The 23,895-nt window shown below is 33.1% G+C and overlaps 3 protein-coding genes and 1 long non-coding RNA gene across 5 annotated transcripts; 2 read left to right on the top strand and 2 right to left on the bottom strand.

Moving 5' to 3' along the window:
* The first annotated feature begins 4,668 nt into the window (after positions 1-4,668).
* Positions 4,669-6,470, top strand: LOC140822027 (hydroquinone glucosyltransferase-like). Its single transcript, XM_073182751.1, has one exon. It carries the CDS (start codon positions 4,905-4,907, stop codon positions 6,330-6,332), a length of 1,428 nt encoding a protein of 475 aa, XP_073038852.1. The 5' UTR covers positions 4,669-4,904; the 3' UTR covers positions 6,333-6,470.
* Positions 6,471-9,817: 3,347 nt separating this feature from the next.
* Positions 9,818-12,332, bottom strand: LOC140821920 (probable WRKY transcription factor 53). Of its 2 annotated transcripts, XM_073182602.1 has the most exons (4): positions 11,577-12,332; positions 11,350-11,478; positions 10,394-10,545; positions 9,818-10,345 (listed from the first exon to the last, which is right to left on the bottom strand). In XM_073182602.1, exons 1-4 carry the CDS (start codon positions 11,891-11,893, stop codon positions 9,942-9,944), a joined length of 1,002 nt encoding a protein of 333 aa, XP_073038703.1. In that variant the 5' UTR covers positions 11,894-12,332; the 3' UTR covers positions 9,818-9,941. The 2 variants fall into 2 exon arrangements, with proteins under 2 accessions (XP_073038703.1, XP_073038702.1); XM_073182601.1 differs by having other exon boundaries at positions 9,818-10,545; positions 11,577-12,330.
* LOC140821921 (uncharacterized) lies at positions 10,470-11,051 on the top strand. The gene is made up of 2 exons (XR_012115861.1): positions 10,470-10,586; positions 10,719-11,051. It is a non-coding gene; the product is annotated as an uncharacterized lncRNA (long non-coding RNA).
* Positions 12,333-19,279: 6,947 nt separating the features above from the next.
* LOC140822029 (uncharacterized) lies at positions 19,280-22,066 on the bottom strand. The gene is made up of 8 exons (XM_073182753.1): positions 21,669-22,066; positions 21,481-21,554; positions 21,252-21,332; positions 20,930-21,014; positions 20,727-20,824; positions 20,565-20,652; positions 19,784-20,135; positions 19,280-19,706 (listed from the first exon to the last, which is right to left on the bottom strand). Exons 1-8 carry the CDS (start codon positions 21,936-21,938, stop codon positions 19,453-19,455), a joined length of 1,302 nt encoding a protein of 433 aa, XP_073038854.1. The 5' UTR covers positions 21,939-22,066; the 3' UTR covers positions 19,280-19,452.
* Positions 22,067-23,895: the final 1,829 nt, after the last annotated feature.

Genomic DNA, 23,895 nt, shown 5'->3' with positions numbered 1-23,895 from the left:
AGACCGTCTCACGGATCTTAATCTGTGAGACGGGTCAACCCTATCCATATTCACAATAAAAAGTAATACTTTTTCATAGATAACCCAAATAAGATATCCGTCTCACAAATACGACCCGTGAGATCGTCTTACACAAGTTTTTGCCACCGTAAAATTATACGGATTAAAAGATGAGAAACATATAGAGAAGATGTTAAAAATAAGTATGCAAAATAAGAAATAATAACATTCAAAATAAAGTTGAGAGCGCGTCTATTATCGAAGAAGAGAGCAAAAACTAAAGAAGACTATGTTTAAATTCTAAAACAAGATTACATCCAGATGCTAATATATTAGATAGAGGTTAGAGCTTAATAAAATGGGAGGATCCGTGTAGTTAACTTCATTTAATTTAATACAACAAAGGCTTCTTGTTGCAATTTACACTTGGAAGATCTCTTAAGCCATGTCCATGTTGTATATGGTCTATATTCATGTTAGATGTGATCATGACTTGGATAGAAGATCAAAATAATGAAGAGAAAAAATTTATGGTATTTCTTAATATTTGACTTAACTGGTTGAAATTTGAAAAAGACGTAATCTTAACGTCAGATGAACTATTAAATAATGACATTGTCGGCAAAATAATGGAGGTGGCAAATAACATCTATGACATACAACATTTATGGAGGTTGATGGCAGTTGACAGACCGTCGACGAGAAAATTCAGTGGAATGATGCAATTTCAGCTCTTTAAAATCATTCCATTATCGAATATTTATTTTATCTTATAGTATTTGAGTGCTTAGTTCTATAATATTCGTGAGGTGTTTCGTTCTCTTGTATTAAAAAATGTATGTTCTCTTTGGAAATACGATGAATGGTTGTACACCATAAAATGTTATAATAGAATTTTTTTTTATCTTGTCCGTGATTTTTAATTTAATAATTTTTTGAGAGTTTTCTACGTAAATTTCGATATCCAATTTATTTCTTATTTTGCATTATTATTTCAGGTTATCGCAGTGGCACCAATAGATATGTTAAACTTTTTGTTGAGGGAAAATTGGATATTTCAACATTTTTTTTATAAAATGTATATATGAAGTTAAAAAACAAAAAAAAAAAGATGCTATACTATTCCCACTCGATGATAGTGAAGAATAAACAACTTTGTCTTCTCCCGTTCGTCGCATCACGCTCAACGTGCTCAAACCATACCACAGGCCAGTGGTGCTTCCCGTAATTTAATTGAAATGTAGCACCAATTCTCAGGCACTTTATTTTCTGTTCCCCCAATCGGCCGTCGTTCAACGAACACGTGGCTGCATATCCTCCGTCAATTCCATCTATATAGCCAGCCACCTGCTGCTTTCATACCCCTGTATCTCACTCACTAGCTACTTCTCTCAGATCTATATTTCTCCATCCTAGCTATGCATACAACATTACGTATCTAAAATTTGCTCTTGCGGCGGCCTCTAGTTCGCTTGGTGCAGGTCGGGAACGTGCTTTGCCTGCGGCTTTGAATTGAACAATTCGTACTCTTAAACCGTATACTGTGTGAATATGATGCGTATGTGTGAAATTGGCGTACAATTGCGAAGATCATGTTCCCGCCTTGCATCAACTGAATCGGAGACCGCTGTGAATTTGAAAGAATACAGTTTGTTCCACTGCGTTCTGACGGATCTTACGTGGTATCACCGCAGGTGTGAATTTGCAATTGATTTTACTCTTATTCCATGGAATATATAACTAGATCTGGTCGAATTTTTTGGTATTTGATTGTATTGTTGGATCTTGTTTTACCTCTTCAGATCAATATATGTTTAATCAGGCACAGGTGCAACTGTGCAAGTGTCAGGGGAAAGAAAATGGGTTTGAGGATGGAGAATCAAAGCGTTGTCACTTTCAATTTCCGTATTGGGGTTTTTTTTCTCTCATGGTTAGATTTTTGATTGGTTGGAAAATAGCGATTAGAAGTTTTTGCAGGTTAATTGTGAGCACTTGCAGTTTATGTTAGATCACGTACTTTTGTTTTTGATGATTTGATTGATTTCTTCGTTGGTTCTGGACTAGCTCATGCGATGTTTTTCTTGCTGTTTTTTTTTTTTTTTTGTTTAAAAAAAACTCTGTTTTTGGCTTGTTACATTCCATTAGGGGTGAGATAGGGTCGACCTGTCCTGTAACCCTATGCTCAATTCTCGTTATGATAAAAACTTGTCATGTAGCCCTCTTGCTCAATTCTGGTTCTTCAATCTCGTACACAATAATATCGCGACTCGAATATTCGAGATCCTATCGGGTAAGGATGGGATATCCCGAAAGTTCAGGGACCTCGACAATGTATTTCTGGGATATCCCGAAAGTTGAGGGACCTCGACAATGTATTTCTTTCGCGCATCTAAATTTATTCTGAATGATAGAAAATGATGATAAATTTGTTAATAATATTATAATATTTAAAAAAAATTATAAAAAAATATTAAAATAATCAAATCAGATCTTTTCTTGATCTATTTTATCGACATTAATATTCGAGACGATAAAATCTTGAAAAATTGAGTTGAAAACAATGCGGATCGAGATTTTTCGGAATAGAAATGAGGTGAGATTTAAATTGGATCAACATTTTCAATTTTTTTGCCAACCTACCTTACATGGTATAAATTATCTTCCGATGTACAACTAATAACTACACATCAACATCTCATGATAACTATCAGTCTCTTTTGATATATCATGTGCGGTCTCTAGTCTTCATTTCCGCTTACCTTTGATCAAAGCCCAACACCTTGATAAAGAACAAATCCATATGAATTTTTTCTTCAAACATTCATGCTAACAGATTTTAATCTTGTAGTATATAGTTTTTTGTATTTTTCAAAATACCATTTATCCTATTATTGTACAAAACATTAGATTTATTTGTATTTAACATACAAGACTATTTCTCTCTATATTTGTGCACTACGTTCAAAATTGGTGCAGAAATCGTATTATTTTAGTGTAAAATTTGCACCAAAATAGATTTTGTTATTGAAAATGACCTAATATGGAAGAATCGGGTGAAATTCATCTGATATAAAATTCATCGGGTATAGCATAACATTTTATCAGATGTAGCATAACATTCGCCGTGCTAAATAGCTAGCTCTAAGTATACATCAAACATAAATGTTGATTTACTTATATGTCAACCATTTTCAAATCCAAACACACTTAATTTGATAAATTATTCCACTACACTTGCATGTACACAATTTGGAATATTAAAAATCTAATTTGATAAAGCGTGAGGGCTGTTCAACCACAAAAGCACAAAGAACCGAGACATGAAATTCACATGGATTGTGTTGTTCAATTGTTGTTTGTCAAAAACTCAACAAACACAAAAACTCTAACAAACTCGTATCACATTGAACAAACACATATTCATCTGTCTTTACTTGGCAGAACTTGATGCTTCTTGCTTCTTCTGATCAGTCTTGCGCAACCAATCCTGCGTAATCATTTCATAAAACTAGAATCAGATCAATAAAAGGCCACAAATGAAGTTCCATAATCAGACAGCTTAAAGGATGGACCCCTAAAAGGATATCAATGAGTGACATTAGATTTGAAGTTACCAGGGAGATGCATGCTGGAAACATAAAATTCCTTGACATTAAAAGCTTAAGATAACCGATTCTTCATTGTTAGAAAAAAAAAACCAGTGATAACACCAAAATGTTGTGCTTGAGTTGATGGATTTTGACGTGATCGGATGGAAAAAATTGAAGTGAATTTCAAATTAAGTCCATATCGAGTTATTCAATTTCCATAGTAATTATGGAGGATGTCCATTAAACCCTTCTCAAATCGAATCTCTCTCCAAATCAAATAAATCAATCCACAAACCTATGATTAAACTGCAACATAATTTAAGGTTCTTCATCAAACCAGACATGTGCCATATAAATTTTAGATAGGACCGATAAATTTTCTATCCCTGCGAAGAAATATCAAGGGAGTGATGGGTAGGCAAACCCAAAGCTACGTACAAGTAACTGAAACACATATATAGAGAGAGGGGGATCGACGATGTTCTCTTGGTGATACATGTATCATCCAAACAAGGAAGTGATTAATTGAAACATTTCTTAGATTTTCCATGAAGCTGAAGTTAATCCTTTGATCATAATTCATACGTTGGCAAAATGACGTAATTTCTTCGTGGAAACTCAAGGAAAACATCGCAATTAAAGACAAAGGAAAATGGAGGAAAAAAACTCACTAAAATTAACAAAAAATGGATCCTAAATCTGACGTTTCCGATTAAGAGGATATCAGCGACGATAACTGTCCCGACGATTCCGTCGATAATGGAAGTCAGGCCAGTGTGCAGACTCTATTTCTGTATATCATTTTGCCCCAATTCTCACTACTCCGTCTCCACAGCGTTCGTTAGCAGTGTAGCACGTAAATGCGATTGGGGCTTTTCTGTGATTGTTATTGGGCCATTTAGTTGGGCTATTTTTATTTGGGCCATATACAGAGAGGTTCACCAGGTCGAGCTTATCGGGCTAAATATCATCTTTCCCTAACTATATTATGATCGCTAGCATACAAGTGCATAGTTCCAATTTCGTCGGCCACCAAATTTCAATTTTAATACCCACAGGCAACATGCACTAATTCTTGAAAAAAAGAGTGGCAGACGTAGTACTGACATATGCATTGACGTCGTCAAAGAAGCGAAAAAACGAAATCCAAACAAGGAACAAGAGTATATCCAAATCCACAAATAATAGTTGTTCACGTCCAATCCAACAAAACAAGAAAAACGACTATATAATAGAGTTTTCTCCACCTGTTGAAGTACTCCGTTTCCTAGGAAATTCTCGATCTTGCTGCAGAGGCTACCTCCATTGTCATCCATGGGGGACACAAAAAAGACCCACATAGCCATTCTTCCGACCCCAGGCATGGGCCACCTTATTCCTTTAGTCGAATTCTCCAAGACCCTCTTCCGCCAACACGGTATCCTCTCCACTTTCTTCGTCCCCACAGATGGACCTCTCTCTAAAGCTCAGATATCCTTTCTTTCCGATCTTCCTTCATCCATAGAACACGTTCTTCTGCCGCCTGTATGTTTCAACGATTTGGGACCGGACACCTGGATTGAAACGATTATTTCACTCACCATCACACGCTCCCTCCCGTCACTTCGCGATGCCGTTAAAGCCTCGCATGATAGAAAGAAATTCTCCGCTTTTGTGGTTGATCTTTTCGGTACAGATGGGTTTGATGTAGCGGCGGATCTCGGCATCCCGCCCTATATGTTCTTTCCCTCTACCGCCATGCTTTTGTCGCTTATATTGCACTTGCCCAAGCTCGATGAAACGGTGTCGTGTGAGTACTGGGAAGTGTCTGAGAAGTTGCAGATCCCAGGATGCGTACCCATTCATGGAAGTGAACTGGTAGCCCCACTCCAGGACAGGAAAAACGAAGCTTACAGATGGATTCTGCATCACTCGAAAAGGTATTCGATGGCGGAGGGTTTAATGGTGAACACGTTCAACGAACTGGAGCCTGTTACGATCAAAACTCTGCAAGAAAATGGAAGTGGATCAAAACCTTCCATCCACCCCATCGGACCGTTGGTTCAAATGGGTTCAAACTCAAAATCCGAGGATCCAGATTCATCAAAATGCTTGAAATGGTTGGATCAGCAGCCAAACAATTCAGTGCTGTTTATCTCGTTAGGTAGTGGGGGAACGCTTTCACACGACCAGTTAATCGAAATGGCACTAGGACTGGAGTTGAGTGAGCAAATATTTTTGTGGGTGATCAGATGCCCGAACGACACGACTGCTAATGCCGCGTATTTCAAGATTCAGGACACAAGTGACCCTTTGGCTTATTTGCCACAAGGGTTCCTGGAAAGGACCAATAATCAAGGCTTGGTGGTGCCATTATGGGCTCCACAAGCTCAAATCTTGGGACACAGTTCGATCTGCGGGTTTCTGTCGCACTGCGGATGGAATTCGACTCTGGAGAGTGTCGTAAGCGGGGTGCCCCTGATCGCGTGGCCGCTGTACGCGGAGCAGAGGATGAATGCGGTGTTGCTGAACGAGGATATCAAGGTGGCGTTGCGGCCTGAAGTTGGCGAGAATGAACTCGTGGGGCGATTCGATATAAAGAACGTGGTCAAGAATCTGGTGGAGGGAGAGGAGGGCAAAGGGATCCGAACTCGGATGAGGGATCTCAAAGATGCCGCGGCTAGAGTGCTCAGCCAAGATGGTTCTTCCACAAGGTCACTCGCTCAAGTGGTTAACAAATGGAAGACTCATGCATCCTCTTGATTATCATGTTGGATGGTGTGAGTCCCAATGTGTTTCTCGAGCAGATTTATGTGTATAAATTTGTGCGTGGAAAATTTCTTGGCATTTTAGGGATATTCTCGTGCGATAGAATAATTGGTATTTCTGTTTATTCATTTATTGATCATTGTAATTTTAAAAAAAAAAAACAATTTCTAGAGTCTGTTTACTTGGACCAACATGACAATTTACATCAAGATTAGATCTTTTGTGAGACGATCTCACCAATCTTTATCTGTTAAAAAGGTCAACTCTACCGATATTTAGAATAAAAAATAATATTTTTAGCAAAAAAATAATACTTTTTTATAGATTATCCAAATAAGAGATTTGTCTCACAAAATACGACATGTGAAAGTCTTACACAAGTTTTTGATTCAGATAAATAATATAGTGATTATTTGAAAAATTGAGTAATGTGAAATATATAATAGAAGAGTGAGTCTCATGTGAGATTGTCTCATGGATCATTATATGTGAGACGGATCAATCCTACTCATATTCACAATAAAAAATAATAATCTTGGCTTATAAAGTAATACTTTTTAATGAGTGGCCCAAATAAGAGATCTATCTCACAAATAAAACCCGTGAGACCGTCTCACATAAATTTTTACCATAATAAAATTGAATCAATAATAATATATTGTGTTTGGTTAAATTGAATCAATAATAATATATTGTGTTTGGTTGATTGATTAAATATGAAATAAAAATAGAAATATAATTTTCAATCATCTCAATTCTCAATAATATAAACAAAAGAAATATATGAAAAATAATATTGTGAATTTTTATTTAATAATTTGATTGATATGACCATTGATAATATATAACATTTCCACTAAATATTTGATGAGATTGAATTTTTTAAATCATAGGTGATGATTTTTTAAAAAGTAAAAATTAAGAAAATAAAAGGGCTGAGTATGCGTTGAGGGGAAAATTAAAGGACAGAGCTTATCCAGGAATTATCAATATTAGCCACCGATATACACACGTTGCATTACTTATGAATATATAGAACTAATATGTTAAACATTCATGACACTTATTCATCATCACGCCACTACATTTTGAAAACGTTTGGCAATTTTTGTATTATCAGCAAATGCAATGAAATCAACTTGAGTTTATGATTTTTTCCTGAACTCTAAAATGTGATCGAGATCGTGGCTATTAACATATGATTATCATGCAACTTCATTCATCATATAAGGTAAGAATGAACAATGTTGGCCACCCTCTAAATGAAGTATGACAAAAATTTGTGTGAAACAGTATCACGGGTCGAATTTGTGTGACAGATTCTTATTTGGGTTATCCATGAAAAAGTATAATTTTTTATGCTAAGTGTATTACTTTTTATTGTGAATATGGGTAGGGTTGACTCGTATCACAGATTAGTATCCGTGAGACGGTCTCACATGAGACCAACTCATGAAGTAAAAATGAGTTGAAAAAAATCACAAAAATATATTCTTCATTTTATTTCTAGAAAATTTGAATTAGTACAAGTTACATAAGATGTCAAATATTTTCCATGTCAGAATATCTTTGAGTTGATTATGAAAACCCAAATGAATTTGATAGTCATTTCAAATTCTTATGACATAAAAAATATGTAACTGTTATTTTTCGATGTACGTTAAATATTAATGATCTCTTTAATAAAGAAATTAGTGGTATTAGGCAAACTACAATTGATTGAACATAGTCGTGTGTTTCTGGAAATATTAGAAAATTCCACCTAAAAATCATGTCACAATCATGAATTTCTTGATCAGAATCCAAAATTATTATTATTATTTTTATATGTATATTATCTTATTCGTTTGATTTGATTTTCCCCAACATGTTCACATATTATATATATATTGTAATAATTAATTATTGCTAGCATTATTATCATATTATTATTTTTATTATCATGAAATCTTTGCCGTGATCTCTGGGAAATCTCAACGCAATTGATAAGTTCAAAAGCAATAATATATAGACAAAAATTTGTGTGAGACGGTCTCACGGGTCGTATTTGTGAGACGGATTTCTTATTTGGGTCACCTATGAAAAAATATTATTTTTTATGCTAAGAGTATTATTTTTTATTATGAATATTGGTAAGGTTGACTCGTCTCACGGATTATGACCCGTGAGACTGTCTCACATGAGATTCACTCATATATATCACCATACTAATTATTTTAGAGATTATCAAATTGTGTGATACCACAAATAATAGGACTGTTTAGTTTTGTAACCCTGATCAAGTATTTTTTTTTAAAAAAAATAACTCCATGTAGTGTATTTGTTCACTACATGGAGATGTTATTTTTTTTTAAAAAAAATTTGACAAAAGTCTATTTCCCCCTAATATCCCCAAATAATATTGGTCAGATTTTATAGTCACAAAACAGTATTCTTAAATATTATATTTTCATATGGATAATTTGCTTCGATCAGATTTTCTTATAAGAACATCGATGATGTGTCATTCATCTATTATATATGAAAAATAACACATCTAATATGATTTATTTTAGAGTATGAAACGGTCTCACAAATCTATATTCATGAGATGAATTAATTTAATTTATATCTAGATTGAAAATTAATATTTTTGATATCATATGAGTTTTTGTGTTTTTATTCATTACGCCCCTGATATTTGCCTTAATTTGGGATTTTATTCGATTCAAATTTTATTTAAATTAATAGCTTGGGTTGGACCATTTGAAATGGGCCGATTATAAATCATGTGCAATGTCAACATTTTGGGCCACTTTTAAGTGATGTTGGATATTGATTAACACGTGTCTCGTGGTTTTCATTTCTTTCTTTTCTCACACGTATTTAATTTCAATTTTTATATATGAAATTTGTAGGATCGATTTTATTCAATTAATTTGTTACATATATTAATATTTTTAATTTTTTTTTTAGAATATTGACTAATTCCATTGATCCATTATGTCTTTTCAAATAAATTTACGTTGAGATATTCACAAATTCTGAAGGTCCGATAAGAAAATAATCTTAATTTCTTACTGTCATTTGCTTATTGTTGAATATAGAATTCAAAAATATAGTATTTTTTTTATTTAAATATTTTATCCGTACTCCAAAGATATAATTAATCGTTGAATATAAAATTCAAAAATATTTCGCCGGCTCGGGTGCGCAATTTTTAAAAATGTTTTTAAAAGTTGTTTAAAAACAAATGTACCTTTGGACAATTATTATATAAAAATTATTTTCAACTAAATAATAATATGTTTTGATTTCCATTACCTTCATTTCTAATTTTTTTTTTTATAAAAAAAACTCACTGATAAATTGTTATTTAAAAAATATACTTAATAACACTTTTTTTAAAATATTTTTCAAAACATTTTAGAAATACCTTATCCAAATACATATTTTAAATTTTTTCCCTTCTAAAACACAAAAAAAACATTGTAGAATACTTGTCCAAACGAAAGGAAGCTCACTCAACTCATAGTAATCAACCACTATAATCACAACATATACATATATACATATGTATATATCAATGCCATTCAAGTCGGCAGTCGAAATGTGGCTCCAAATCTAACAGAAGTTATCAAAGGCATCGAGGAACTTAGTATCGAAGTCCACTCGATCAATCGACAAATCTATGTCTTCAAATGTTGATGTTGTTGCACTGGAGATTATCTCAGTAAACTCTGTTTCAGAACACAAATTGTCGTCGATCACAAAGCCATTCACCTGGTCTTGTGACAATGAGAAACATGATTCGGATGTTGCCGGGGATAGAAACGGGGTTGAATAGCTCCCGATGAAGTTGGCTTCCTTCGATATATCAAAAAACAAAGGAGTATCCTCCGAGTTTTCGGGTTCAACAGGGGTTGAGGGAAAAGAAAATGTACGAAAATTGGCCGTAGCACCATCTGTTACATCGAGTTCTCGAGTTTCAACTTTAAGACATGGCCTTGTATCACTGCTGAACACCATCTGTGGAACGTGTTTTACACCATCTTCTTCTTTGTTTCCTGCCCCGAAGTTTCCTTTGTTCTGCTTCACAGTTTCTTGAACACAGCTGTGTTTCCCTTTATACACAACTTCGAAGATTGAAGGGTCATCATCGGTTCGTTGAACATGTTTTTTCGCCAAACACCGTTGAGTGTTTAGATAGGTGCAACGATAGTATGCCCTGCAATTGAAACACCCTTCTGTTAGAAACCAACACTGATGGTTTTGGCTAAATCAAAAAATTGGTACGAAATTCTTTAGACCACAATATGCTGAGACATTTACTGTAGGTGTCTTTTTTAGTCAGAACTTACAAGGGCTGGCTGCAACCCCATTAGTATGTAGTCCTAACAGTTAAGGAACATGGCTTCCTATTCAAATACTCAAAACCCGAATCCCAAAATACTACATGTTTTTACGTACCGGATCATGTAAAACAATACAGGTAAAATCATGAAGAAATGAAAAAGAATAGAAGCGGTCAAAGTGAGTATTCTCACGTTGTGTGCAAAGGACTTGCACATGAACAACAGTCTCTCCTAAGGGGCCAATATTTATTATCTAACACCTGTATTTTCCTTGAGTGATTGGTATCAATATTGACATATATGAGCATAAAGCAAATGGCCAAGTAACAAGGGTTGGTAGTACGAAGTGTCAGCCGAAAGAATTGATGGCAACTACCTGGAGATATTGATTGAGAATTCAGATAATCTACCAAACTATTTTTAATGCATCCAATTCTAAAAACCAACCAAAAGACACAATTTTCTCTCTCCTCATAGGTTCAACATCTCAAAATAAGATCTTGATTGGAGATAAGTAATAAATCACATTCAAAAGATTGAATCCAAATACAAATGATATCAATCCAGAAGTCCCAAAAAATATCCAAAAAGTTGCTAGAGTTAACGATAATCCAAGAACCAGTGATTTATGAAACTAATTAGCACCAATCAAGTTAAGATTGAAACCATTTGGTGACCTTGGATGATCAGTGTTTAAAATCACTTTCTGCCCATATTTTCTCCAACTATATCCATCATTTAGATGACATTCAATCCCTGCCTCAGAGCACACACGTACTACATCATTCCATTTTCGGGTCATCTTCCTGTAAAAGAAAAAATTATTAACCCATAAGAAAGTAAGATAAATCCCAGTTTATTTTTTCAAAAATCCACTAACAAGAAATAGGCTTAAAGAAGGTACCTTTTCTTGGAAACAACTTTATGGGGTTGGTCCTTATAGTCCGGGTCCGACCCTTCACTTTTCGAACTGTTCTCAAGAAGATTGGGTGACTCGGACGTGTTCCCAATAGTATGAGAAGGGGTTCCATGTTCAAGAAAAGCCATGGAATTTATCAGGGCTATAGCATTATCAAAAGAAGATTCTATTTTCTCCACAAAAAATTCATATTTCTCGGTTGAGTTGGACAGTTGAAACAGAAGTTTCAGCTGATTTACAAACTCCCTGCCTTGCATCAGCCCTACCAGAGTATTTTGGCTCTTAGAACAGACTTCTTCCATCTGAAATCCAAGAAAATCAAAGGGTTTGGTGAAAATTTGCTAGCAGTGAAGAATATCTACAGCTTGGTTTGAAGGGATTCAAGTATCTTGAATCAAGATCATGTCAAATTCAGAAAATGCGGCCTTCAAACTGAAATCCTGGCACGAGAAATGGAAAGTTGCGCGCAAGAAACTTGAATATAACTTGGATAATACTATAGTAGAGATCACTAGCTTTTAAGCTCAAAAATGGCAGAAAAATATAACACGGAAGCCACTTTATATAACATGATCAAGAATGAGACAAAAGGTACAGTTTAAATGTCTAGCGACTAGGAGCGTTGGATGGGAGATGGTGTAAGCTAAGGCAATTTCTCTACTTAATATTTATTCTGAAAGAAGAAAAAAATATCATGTGATCCGAAACACCCAAATGGATTCTTAGTGACGAAGGAGTGAGGAAAGGAGAGGGGGGGACATTTAATTTAAAGAAGAAAAGTCGTGGAAAAAGACGATTTTTTTTAAAGATAAAAGGGGTTGGATTGTTCACCACATACTTCACCATTTCAGAGACCCATTACACCACCACTAAATGCTCTAGTACTTGACAAAGCACACATTTCACACACCATCTTTAAAAATATGAAACTTTAGAATACATAAACTCGTCAATAAATTTTTTTTTTTACTTCAAGGCAAGAAATTCTTCAATAGATAGAGGTGTGAAACCCTTTTCCACATGTGTGTCTTAAATGGTTGGATAAATAGAAAATTACTTCAACTAAGTTGTTATCCACCTACTTTGATTTATCTTTTAAATTTAGGAAAAAAACACCTATAAAATATGTAGATGGAAGTAGAAAACAAAAGGAGTCCTTCTAGATGCACTAGTATTTTTTTCAAACTATCCTTTCTTTGGTGTGAGCCAGTCAAAAAAACAGTGATGAAATTGAGTCAAGATCCATCCAACAAATCATCAATCATTTGCCAAGTTAGTTTCTTACAAAAAAATAAAATAATATATACATACATATATTATATATATAGGCAAAAATTTGTGTGAGACGGTCTCACGGGTCGTATTTGTGAGACGGATCTCTTATTTGGGTCATCCATGAAAAAATATTATTTTTATGCTAAGAGTATTATTTTTATTGTGAATATGGATAGGGTTGACCCGTCTCACATATTAGGATCATATATATATTATATTATATATAATAATAATAATAATAATAAAAATAAAATGGACAATTTCTTGGTAATTCATGTTGCATAAATTGAGAATGAAGGAATTGTTGGTATATCAATTATCTATTGAATATGAAGAAACTAGGAAGGTTCTATGAAAATTTGGAGAACATGCAAGAAAGCCGACATTGGAATCAATTCATCCTAGCTTCCGACGTGGATCCTTGGATGACGTCATTTCTGATGACGTATGAAATTCATTACTCACCCATTATCTTTTTTTTTTCTTGGCAAGAAAAATCCTTTTTGACTGCAATTATATAATCAAAATATTCCCTTTCTTATACGTGTAACGTTATCCAGTGTGCATGAAATACAGATTTTAAGGATATGTAAACATAAACTAAAATTATTTGTCCAAAAAAAAATTAATTCTATAAGAATATTTTCTTAAAAAACAAGTTCAAAATATATATCGCGCGTAGTAATAATAATAATAACCATACCAACAATTTTGAACGTATGAATAATAATATGGAAGTTATGAATGAAATTATTGATGACCATTTTATCTACTTTGTTTATTTATATAAAAAAACTATTTATCATACATTTTACGTTAAATGACTCTAGTTACAGACAAAAATTTGTGTGAAACAGTCACACGGATTATATTTTATGAGACAGATCTCTCATCTGGGTCATCCATGAAAAAATATTACTTTTTTATGATAAGAGTATTATTTGTTTAGTGTGAATATCAGTAGAATTAACCCGTCTTACAGATAAAGATTCGTGAGAATGTCTCACAAGATACCTACTCCTAATTGCATATCTTTGTGTGATTTTTGTAATTAATGAATTACCCTCTACGCTCTTAAGCTGAAGTTATTTTTGATTAATTTTTAAAAATTATTTCCGCCATGCAAAAGCGATTACATAATTATATATTTTAAATTCTGTCATTTAAATTTAATATGGATATGAAATAAATGAAAATCAGTTTCAGCCTTCAAAAAAAAAAAAAACTAATCAATATATATTCTCATGTAATCATGTGTTTGACGTTTATTGGAATGGAGCCCACTTCGTGGCCAGTGTTCACACGCAGGAGTTTGGACGTGCGGGGCCAGGGGCTGCTGTCGGCTTTGTCAATTTGTCCATTATAAGAGTAATAAAAAAAACATAAAATTATTATAATCGGAATTTATATTCGACTCGACTCAAGAAAAATCAAAATATTTTTCACTATGTGTAAGAATCGGATTGATTCGTTCCACGTATATAAAAAGACACATAAGATCATCTCACAGTATACATTTTCAAAAAGAGAAAATAGTAAAACTCATTGCTTCTATTTAGAGTATTTATTACTATACCGGTGCATTAAACAAATTTTTACTTGCTAAACACACATCATTTACATAATAAGACTAACAAGATATTGTTTAGATAGTAAAACTCGTCAATTGTTGAATCAATGTCCATCTTTGCACTAAACTATTTTTTAGACGATCATAGAATCTAAATCTTTTTCCGCCATATTATAGGGAAAAGTTTTGAGAAGTTTTGGAAAAATTAAAGACACAAAAATAATCCCAATAATAGTTAAAAAAAAAAATCAACAAAAATATAACTACAATTAGAAAACAGATGTGCCCAAATAAATATTCGAACTAAACAAAACCTTACCCAAGAAAACTATACTCACCTATCAAATGGACAATTCAGGTCAATACTTGCCAACCAGATTTTGGTGAAGCAATAATTAAGAAAATATATCATGGTCGTAGATATTGCTTCTTCAAACTTTTAAAGCATGTCAAACGTTTTTTAATGACTTCTTTTAATTCTTTATCTGAAAATAGATAATTATAAGAAAATTGGTATTTGAAGCAGACAAGAAACTCTATGTGATAAAGAACAAAGCAACATTCATCCACAACTGTAACTCAATAAAAGTTTAACATATATATACAAATAACAAAAAAAAAATTTAAAATATTAAGATCACAAAATAATACACCAGGTTACGCTTGAATTGATGAATTTGATTTGGAAAAAAAGAATTTGATCGTTAGAAAAATGTGATGGACTTATTTCAAATGACAGTGATGTTGTGCATATTTGAAATATATTACAATGATGAGTGAAATCGCATAATTTGATATGTATCAAAATTAAAGCCAAAATATATATATATATATATATATATATATATATATATATATATATATATATATATATATATATATATATATATATATATATACTAGGAATGATCACGTGCGATGCACGTAGATAACTAATAATGAAAAATAAAGATTTAGATAATTTTTTAAATCGTTTGAATAACATCTTGTTTATAACTATTTATTAATCTAAATATATCAAAACACAATAAATAAAAATACATGATGACGATAAATCAAATATATTCATTTATTTATATAACATTTTTCAATTCGTGTGATTATAACATAATGATAGCTCTATAAAATTAATAAAGATATTTTTCATCCAAATATTATTCACAATAGAAAACAAAAAAAAATAAAATTAATAGAATAATGAATATTAATAAAGCCAAAATCACAATATTTTTAAATGAAGTGCATATAGCGATTATCAAATAAAATTCTCTTAATTAACTAAATTATCATAATGATATTAAAATAAACCCCTAAACTTGTTATTAAGTTAAATATCAATTTTGTTTTTGCTAACTTTTAACTCCTAGCGAATTTTGTTTAACTTTATCGTTTTTTAAAATATTTATTATACATACTGGAGAGGGCGGATCTGTTTTAAGGAAACTGTATACGCTACATGCCTCGGTTTGGTTTTGCTTTCTCGGTTTGGTTTTGCTTTCTTTTACACAATAGTTATACTGTAAACATCACACTTGTTTCGGTTATTGCTTTATTTCTACAAGTTTGTTTCTACACTACTGCCGTTAGCATTTATTCTAACAAACTTAAAATCTGCTAATTTTTAACTCCTTGCCGATTTTGTTTAACTTTCTCTGTTTTTTTAGAATACATATTATATTATAGATAGTTAATTTTATATCATAATGGATCATTTGTAAATTAATATTGATGATTAATATTTCATGGTAAATACATTTTAAAATAATATCAATCAAATAAATATGTATAGTAAAACACATATATAAATAAAATAATAAGTAATACAAAGTTAAAAAATATCATATTTAAAAAATTAATTTCTAATGAATGAAAATAAATTATCACTATAATTCATATTTATTAAAAGAATTATTTTCCTTAAAAAATTATAAAGATTATCTAATAAATTTAATACAAAAGTAGAAAGTAATTTTTTCTCTTTTTAATTTATCATTGATTTATCTTTCTAGTTGAAATAAATCAAATTAATCAAATTAGATGAAAAATAAAATATAAGAAAATTGCAAAAAAAACATATAGAATCTACATGATCTCGATGTCCATTTTCATTGAAAAAGTACCGTAAAGAATTACATTTTCTGAAGTTTGATATGTGTATTAAGACATTAATTAAATATCACTATTTATGAAATTAAAAATAAAATAAAATATCATATTAATGTGTTTGTAATATTTGTCGTCCATTCCACTAAAATAATGAAATAAAGTTATTTTTATTTTCAATATCAATCTTTAGATCAAAAAATTAAACATTCAACTAAAATAATGAAATAAAGTTATTTTTATTTTCAATATCAATCTTTAGATCAAAAAATTGAAAATTTACATAAATAAATAAATAAAACATGAATGAAGTAATGGTGAGTGAAATGTTAACTAATTAAATTAACAATTCAAACTCATCTCTCACCTAAATAAATAAATAAAATATTAATGAAGTAATAATGAATGAAAGGGTAACTAAGTAAATTCACAATTCAAACTCACATATTTATAGATAGGTCGTCCATTCCACTAAAATAATGAAATAAAGTTATTTTTATTTTCAATATCAATCTTTAGATCAAAAAATTAAACATTCAACTAAAATAATGAAATAAAGTTATTTTTATTTTCAATATCAATCTTTAGATCAAAAAATTGAAAAGTTACATAAATAAATAAATAAAACATGAATGAAGTAATGGTGAGTGAAATGTTAATTAAGTAAATTAACAATTCAAACTCATCTCTCACCTAAATAAATAAATAAAATATTAATGAAGTAATAATGAATGAAAGGGTAACTAAGTAAATTCACAATTCAAACTCACATATTTATAGATAGTATATATATATATATATATATATATATATATATATACACACTTAGACGACAGTAGTTTCAAACCCTTTATTATAATTTTGAAGTAAATAGATACAATAAATGTTAGAAGTGAATTCTGATTCTGTTTAGATGAGTGATAAGTAATGAATGAAAGAAAATAAGAAATATCTCACATTGGAAAATATGCCAAAAAAAGTCTTTCTTATTAGCTCCAAATTTGAGCTAAGAGTTCGGGCACTAAAGGATACCAGAAGTTTTTGGAACGAGAAAGATGATGATAGACTGGGTCTCGGTGAAACACGCTCGTGCGGCTAGTCGGCTCGGCCCAGTTCGGTAGGATGTGATCTCTTGATCGTATTAATATTTTGGAATGAAGTTTATTTGGGAAATACTTTTATTTTTCAAAATAAAGGCCGCAACCATTAAGGAAGAAATAGTGTCCCTTAGCCCATCACGGAAACGTTCGGTTCGGACCAAACAACCCATCCGTCTATGTTTGGATCAAAAGTGCGTCCGTCCAAAACAGTGCGTCCATCAAGAAGGCTCTGTTTGATCCGGTGCTTCCATTGGCCTTTCACAGAAAGTTGCCTTTGTATCAAGAAAGTTGTGCTCCTTCTACGCAACTGGTGGACTACTGCAAATAATCCCTTCATCTACATTGCTCATACATTTGCTCGCATCTTTACTGCATTCTCCTCTCGTTCACTTTGTGCTAGAAATTTTTACAGCTTTAGTTCGCTGTTATCAAGAATTGTTGTGATGCATTCTTTTGACTCGAAGTCGTCGTATCTTAAAGATAATTGTCGTCAACGTAAAACACTGCATACGGGTAATTTCGTCTTGCGGATAAATGACGTATCTTTAAGTCAACTTATTGCTCATTCTTGATGCACATCATTATTCCAGTGTTAAAGATCCAGAATAACTACAAATTCCAAATCAAATCTACTCAAATACTTGCGTCCAAATGCAATTTAAAAGATTTCAAATAATAGTACAAAACAGTGTTCTCTTGAACTCAACAAAACTAGAAAAAAATTGTAAATTAGAGAGAGATGAAAACTATGTTACAGCGTAGCGGTGTCACCAAGGTTGTCCTTTTCCTCCTATTCGACGAGCCAGCTCAAAATCCTTCTTCACTGCACAGTAAGAAAACCAAAATTAGGATGAAGAACAAACACATTGGGTTTGTGAGAACTGTGATACACAAGAGTAACAACTTACTCAATGTCACGCGCATTGATTGTATCGCACAAAGCATCGCCTCTTCGAACATTTGGACAATATAATCCTCTGCCACCTACAAAAACAAACCAAGGGAAGAATGTGAAATTGACTACTCCACTATTATCTGTTTCAAACAATCCTACCGAGTTCATGCAATTTGGAATTAATTTTCATTGTGGGAAACGATATGGAGATACTAGCCGTTACATTTAGCTATCAACATCTTGTTACACATCATTTTTTTTAAATAATAATAGCGTGATATTAATACAATTAATAAAAATAAATTATAATTTTATCTTGTTCACAAATTCACCATTCGTCCTACAACGTACCACAATGTCCTCATAATTTTCAGCTTCCTCGAAATTTTCCTATGAATTCAAATAATGTCAATCAAGCTCCATTTTATATATATCCTCCTCAATATTTTTCAATGGACAATCAGTTTTTCATGTTGCCCATTCCTTATGGATTGCATCCCTCCAGAAGCATTCACATTCCCTTCAGATAAATCTAGAAGGGTTGGTTTATATGTTGTTAACACCGACAAGAGTTCGTAAAGTCGTCTTCTCTACCAGAATCTCTGTTTCCGTTAAATTAACGTTATTCAAACAAGAAGATTTAAAACTTCTTGTACTAAAAAAAGAAAGAAAAAGTACAAGAAGTTTTAATGGTGAAATAACTACGTGCAAGAAGGATTTGTCCTCCACTATATATCCACAGAAGTACTCTCTAAGTCACACACAATTGGATATATATTAAAGTATACACGAAACGCGAAGTTAATGAAATATCCATAATCTTACCATGTATGGGCTACTACATCTTAGACTTAGACCCGCAAGAGATTTCCAAAAAGCGTAGGACATAGTAGAGAACTACAATCAAAACTATTTCCGTCACAAAATGTCGAAAAAATATTCAAGGCCCTGCCCGATTTCCCAGATTGAGATGCCAGCCCCCCAAGATAGAGCTAGTTGAAGACGTCGTGAGATGGACATAAGTGAAGGGTAGAATACAACATGCTTGACATTCTGATTATCAGAGTACACGGAGTAGTGTTCAGCACTGTTTTCCTCCCAGTGTATTTCTGGCTTGTGCTGTTCTAACAGAGACAGGTACTCTCTTCCGACAATCGGTCCACCGCCTAGACCTGCAGCGGAAAAAACTATGAGATTTTAGGACATCTAGTGTCACACTCTGCTGGAGCAATAGGTATTAAGAACGTACCTCCAGAAATGACAAAATCATTCCCATAAAAATTGATGCCAAGGAATATCTTTTTGGCTAATTTCTTATCAACAACACTAGCATCAAGAAATAGTAGCAAGGTTGAGTGGATCCAATTTAAAGGTGCATTTGGACCTGGAGTCTGAGGGCCAGAAAAGTCATATGTCATAAGAGAGAAACCATCTACAGATTCACTTAAGTACCGAAGATCTTCTGGTCCAAAATCATACTCCTTCAGCTCATTGGAACGAGGTGGACCAATAACATAAACTAGTTGCAAGCTCCAGTTTCTGCTCTGCTCCAAGCCAACATAATGCATGGCTTGTCCAAGTTGCCTGATAAACTGAAGGGCCTGGATTTGTTAAAAGAAAACATGCCCATCAGCACTAGTAAACATACTATCTTACACGAGCTGGTTAAAACAAATTTAGAACAACTAGCAGTTTATCTTAAGCACACATCAAGCATCAAAAGCAGACATTCAAACTAGACAATGCCATAGGAAGTCCATCTCGGATCAGCCTTCACCATTAAATAACCTTGAAAATCTCACTTAAAAGTATTTCACTCATTGGATACAAACTGGATGTGATGAATAAAATCGTGATGTTAATTCAGTGACTGAAAATGATTATTCAACAGGACAATAACTTTTTCAGTTGGAAACTGAAAAGGACACAATGATATATGGGAATAGAGGGAATAGAGTGAAAACATCACCAAAGGCAACACTAACATCTCACGAAGACAAAAGGAAAATGCTCCATCTTCACCGTCTTACCATGCTCCGCATGTCTGGATCATGCAAAACACCATAGGCAGCCCATGTTGACCATGACTCCAATACTATGCCATCAAATTCCATTTCCCTAGAAAATGACAAACATGGATATAAGACAGTGAGCATTGATGCAGAGAAGGCAGAATAAAGGAGAGGATTTACTTGCATTCAGTTATGATAAGATCAACAGCTCTATCTCTCTGCTTCTTCTTTTTCAGCAGATGCATAGGGATTGCTTCCAAAACTACCCTAGGTAAAACCTATTTCATAATAAAAGTCAAGAAAATAAGAAAAACCAGTAATATATTCAAGTGAATGAAAAAGATTCTGATTTCAGAAGACATCTGGATTCCAGAAGAGCAAACCTGAGCATTTCCACTGCTCCGGATCTCCAAAATCCATTCTTTATCGACATTATGTCGTCCTTCCAAAACCAAATTTGTTCCTTGGCTGGCATCAGACAAAACTAGTTTCAAGAGAATTAACATACGACATTAAAGTTCGCCTAGACATGGATAGCCAACATGTATTTTTGTAATAATACTGCCATAGGTAACAGAGAAGTATCATTTAGATGCAAGTAAAGCTATGGATACATAAAAACATATCGACAACTAGAATCAAATCAAGAAGATGGAACTGCATGTTAGCATCTAACAACTTTGAAGGTCAAGATGAGCTGAGTACCTCTTTAGTTCATACCACACAGGAGATAAATGAGTAAATTTATTGTTGTATTTCTTGGCCATCTCATACCCCTTTGAATTCCTGCAAAAGTATTCAGTGTCAAAGATCAAGCTAAAAGCCATTGATTAGCAACCAATCGATATTTTCTTAGGAATTTCAATCGATATTCGTAAACAAGACGATACAAAGTCCATATGATGAAACAACATTGATAAAAAAGATCAAATACCATGGAGTAATGTAGGCCAGGACAGGATTTGTAAAATTCCGACGACCCGTATACTCCGAAGTCTTCACATTCTCCTGAAATATATAAATAATTTTTTTTAAAAAACCCAAATTTAAATTGAAGGAAAATTGATACCACTGCCGATTAAAGATAAAATAACAACGAAAAATGGGAAAAAATGAGCATACAGCTAGCACTTGCAGATAATTCATTTCCGTAGTTACTAATCCATTCTGGTAAGCATACGGTAGCTCGGGGATTGTACTTTCAATCGTATTCGGAGAGTATCTTATAGCATAAAACATTAAGGAAATCACAGGAAAAACCATGAAAAAGATAAACACAGCGCTACTGGTGAGCTTGCGATCGGGTTTAGCTGGCGAGTCGGCTAAGTTTTCGGCTCGGGTGCATTGCCTGTCGGCAGTGGGACTCACTCGTCGTTCTCTCTTTTTAGCCATCTCCGCCGGTCTAACTCCGCCGCACGTAACCGACGATACGGCTCACTTTAAAGTAAAGTCGTTATCTCGAGGCCTCTCCGCGCCTCTTGGGCCTGATCAAGATAGTCCAATTCTTTGGACCCGTATGGGAGATTGTTTTAGTTTGGATAAAAATATTTAATATTGTTGTGAAAAAGTAAAAATTTACGGTAAAAAGTAAAAATCTCAAACTCTCAAAATTATCAAACTACACACTTTATAATATTTTTCTCTCAACTCAATTGTTATTTCATTCACAAATGAGTGCTCTATTTATAGAGTTTCATATACAAATATTCCAAAATAAATTACCTCATTACATACATCATCACACACTAATTTTCAATATTCAACACCTAATTTTACCTAATTTTCAACATTCAACATTCAACATACATATTTTAATATTATATTTTCAACACTCCCCCTTGTGATGATGATCATAATGATTGTCTTCATTACGTGTTTTTATACTGCCTCGTTAAAAACCTTACTTGGAAAAACCCATTGGGATAAAAACCATAGTAAGGGAAAAAGAGTGCAGTCACGTAAACTCCCCCTGATGTTGACATGAACAGTTCTTCACAAATTTCGTAGATTGCGCATCCCAATATTATATATGTGCTTTCTGAATATTGACGTAGGAAGTGCCTTTGTGAAGAGATCTGATGAGTTTTCACTTGATCGAATGTGACGAACATCAATACATTTATTCTTCTCAAGCTCCTTGGTGAATGCGAAGAACTTAGGAGGAATATGTTTAGTTCTGTCGCTTTTTATGTATCCTTCTTTCATTTGAGCAACACATGCAGCATTATCTTCATATAGTATTACAGGTTTCTCGTCGAATGATAATCCGCATGAGATTTGGATATGTTGGGTCATTGATTTTAACCACACACATTCACGGCTTGCTTCATGTAGTGCAATAATCTCGGCATGATTTGATGAAGTTGTTACTAGTGTTTGTTTCTGTGAACGCCAAGAAATTGCAGTGCCTCCACGAGTAAATACATATCCAGTTTGGGAACGTGTCTTGTGTGGATCAGATAAGTATCCAGCATCAGCATAACCAATTATACTTGGATTAGCATCTTTTGAATACAAAAGTCCCAAGTCTGTCGTTCCTCGTAGATAACGGAATATATGTTTAATTCCGTTCCAGTGTCTCTTTGTTGGATATGTGCTAAATCTTGCCAACAGATTCACGGCAAAAGATATATCAGGCCTTGTACAATTTGTAAGGTACATAAGGGCACCGATGGCACTTAGATATGGTACTTCTGGACCAAGAATATATTCATCATCTTCACATGGACGGAATGGATCTTTTTCTATGTTTAATGATCTAACAACCATTGGAGTACTTAAAGGATTTGCTTTATCCATATTAAAACGTTTAAGGATCTTTTCTGTATAATTTGTCTGGTGAACAAACATTCCACATTCTTTTTGTTCAATTTGCAAACCCAGACAATACTTGGTTTTTCCAAGATCCTTCATTTCAAATTCTTCCTTCAAGTATGACACAACTTCTTGAATTTCCTTACTCGTTCCAATGATGTTTAAATCGTCAACATATACAGCAATAATTACGCATCCGGATGTTGTTTTCTTAATGAAAACACAAGGGCATATTGAATTGTTTACATATCCCTTTTTCATCAAATGATCACTTAGTCGATTATACCACATTCGACCTGATTGCTTTAACCCATATAACGATCTTTGTAATTTCACAGAATAACATTCTCTGGGTTTTGAACTTTGTGCTTCAGGCATCTTAAATCCTTCAGGGATTTTCATATATATATTACTATCAAGTGATCCATATAAGTAAGCTGTAACAACATCCATAAGACGCATTTCTAAATTTTCAGATACCGCCAAGCTAATCAAATACCGAAACGTAATTGCATCCATCACAGGAGAATACGTT

This window comes from Primulina eburnea, unplaced genomic scaffold, assembly GCF_022965805.1.
Source record: "Primulina eburnea isolate SZY01 unplaced genomic scaffold, ASM2296580v1 ctg739_ERROPOS11973397, whole genome shotgun sequence".
Classification (NCBI taxonomy): Eukaryota; Viridiplantae; Streptophyta; class Magnoliopsida; order Lamiales; family Gesneriaceae; genus Primulina; species Primulina eburnea.
Note: the sequence above shows the minus strand (reverse complement) of the source record. Positions and strands in the feature narration are given on the sequence as shown.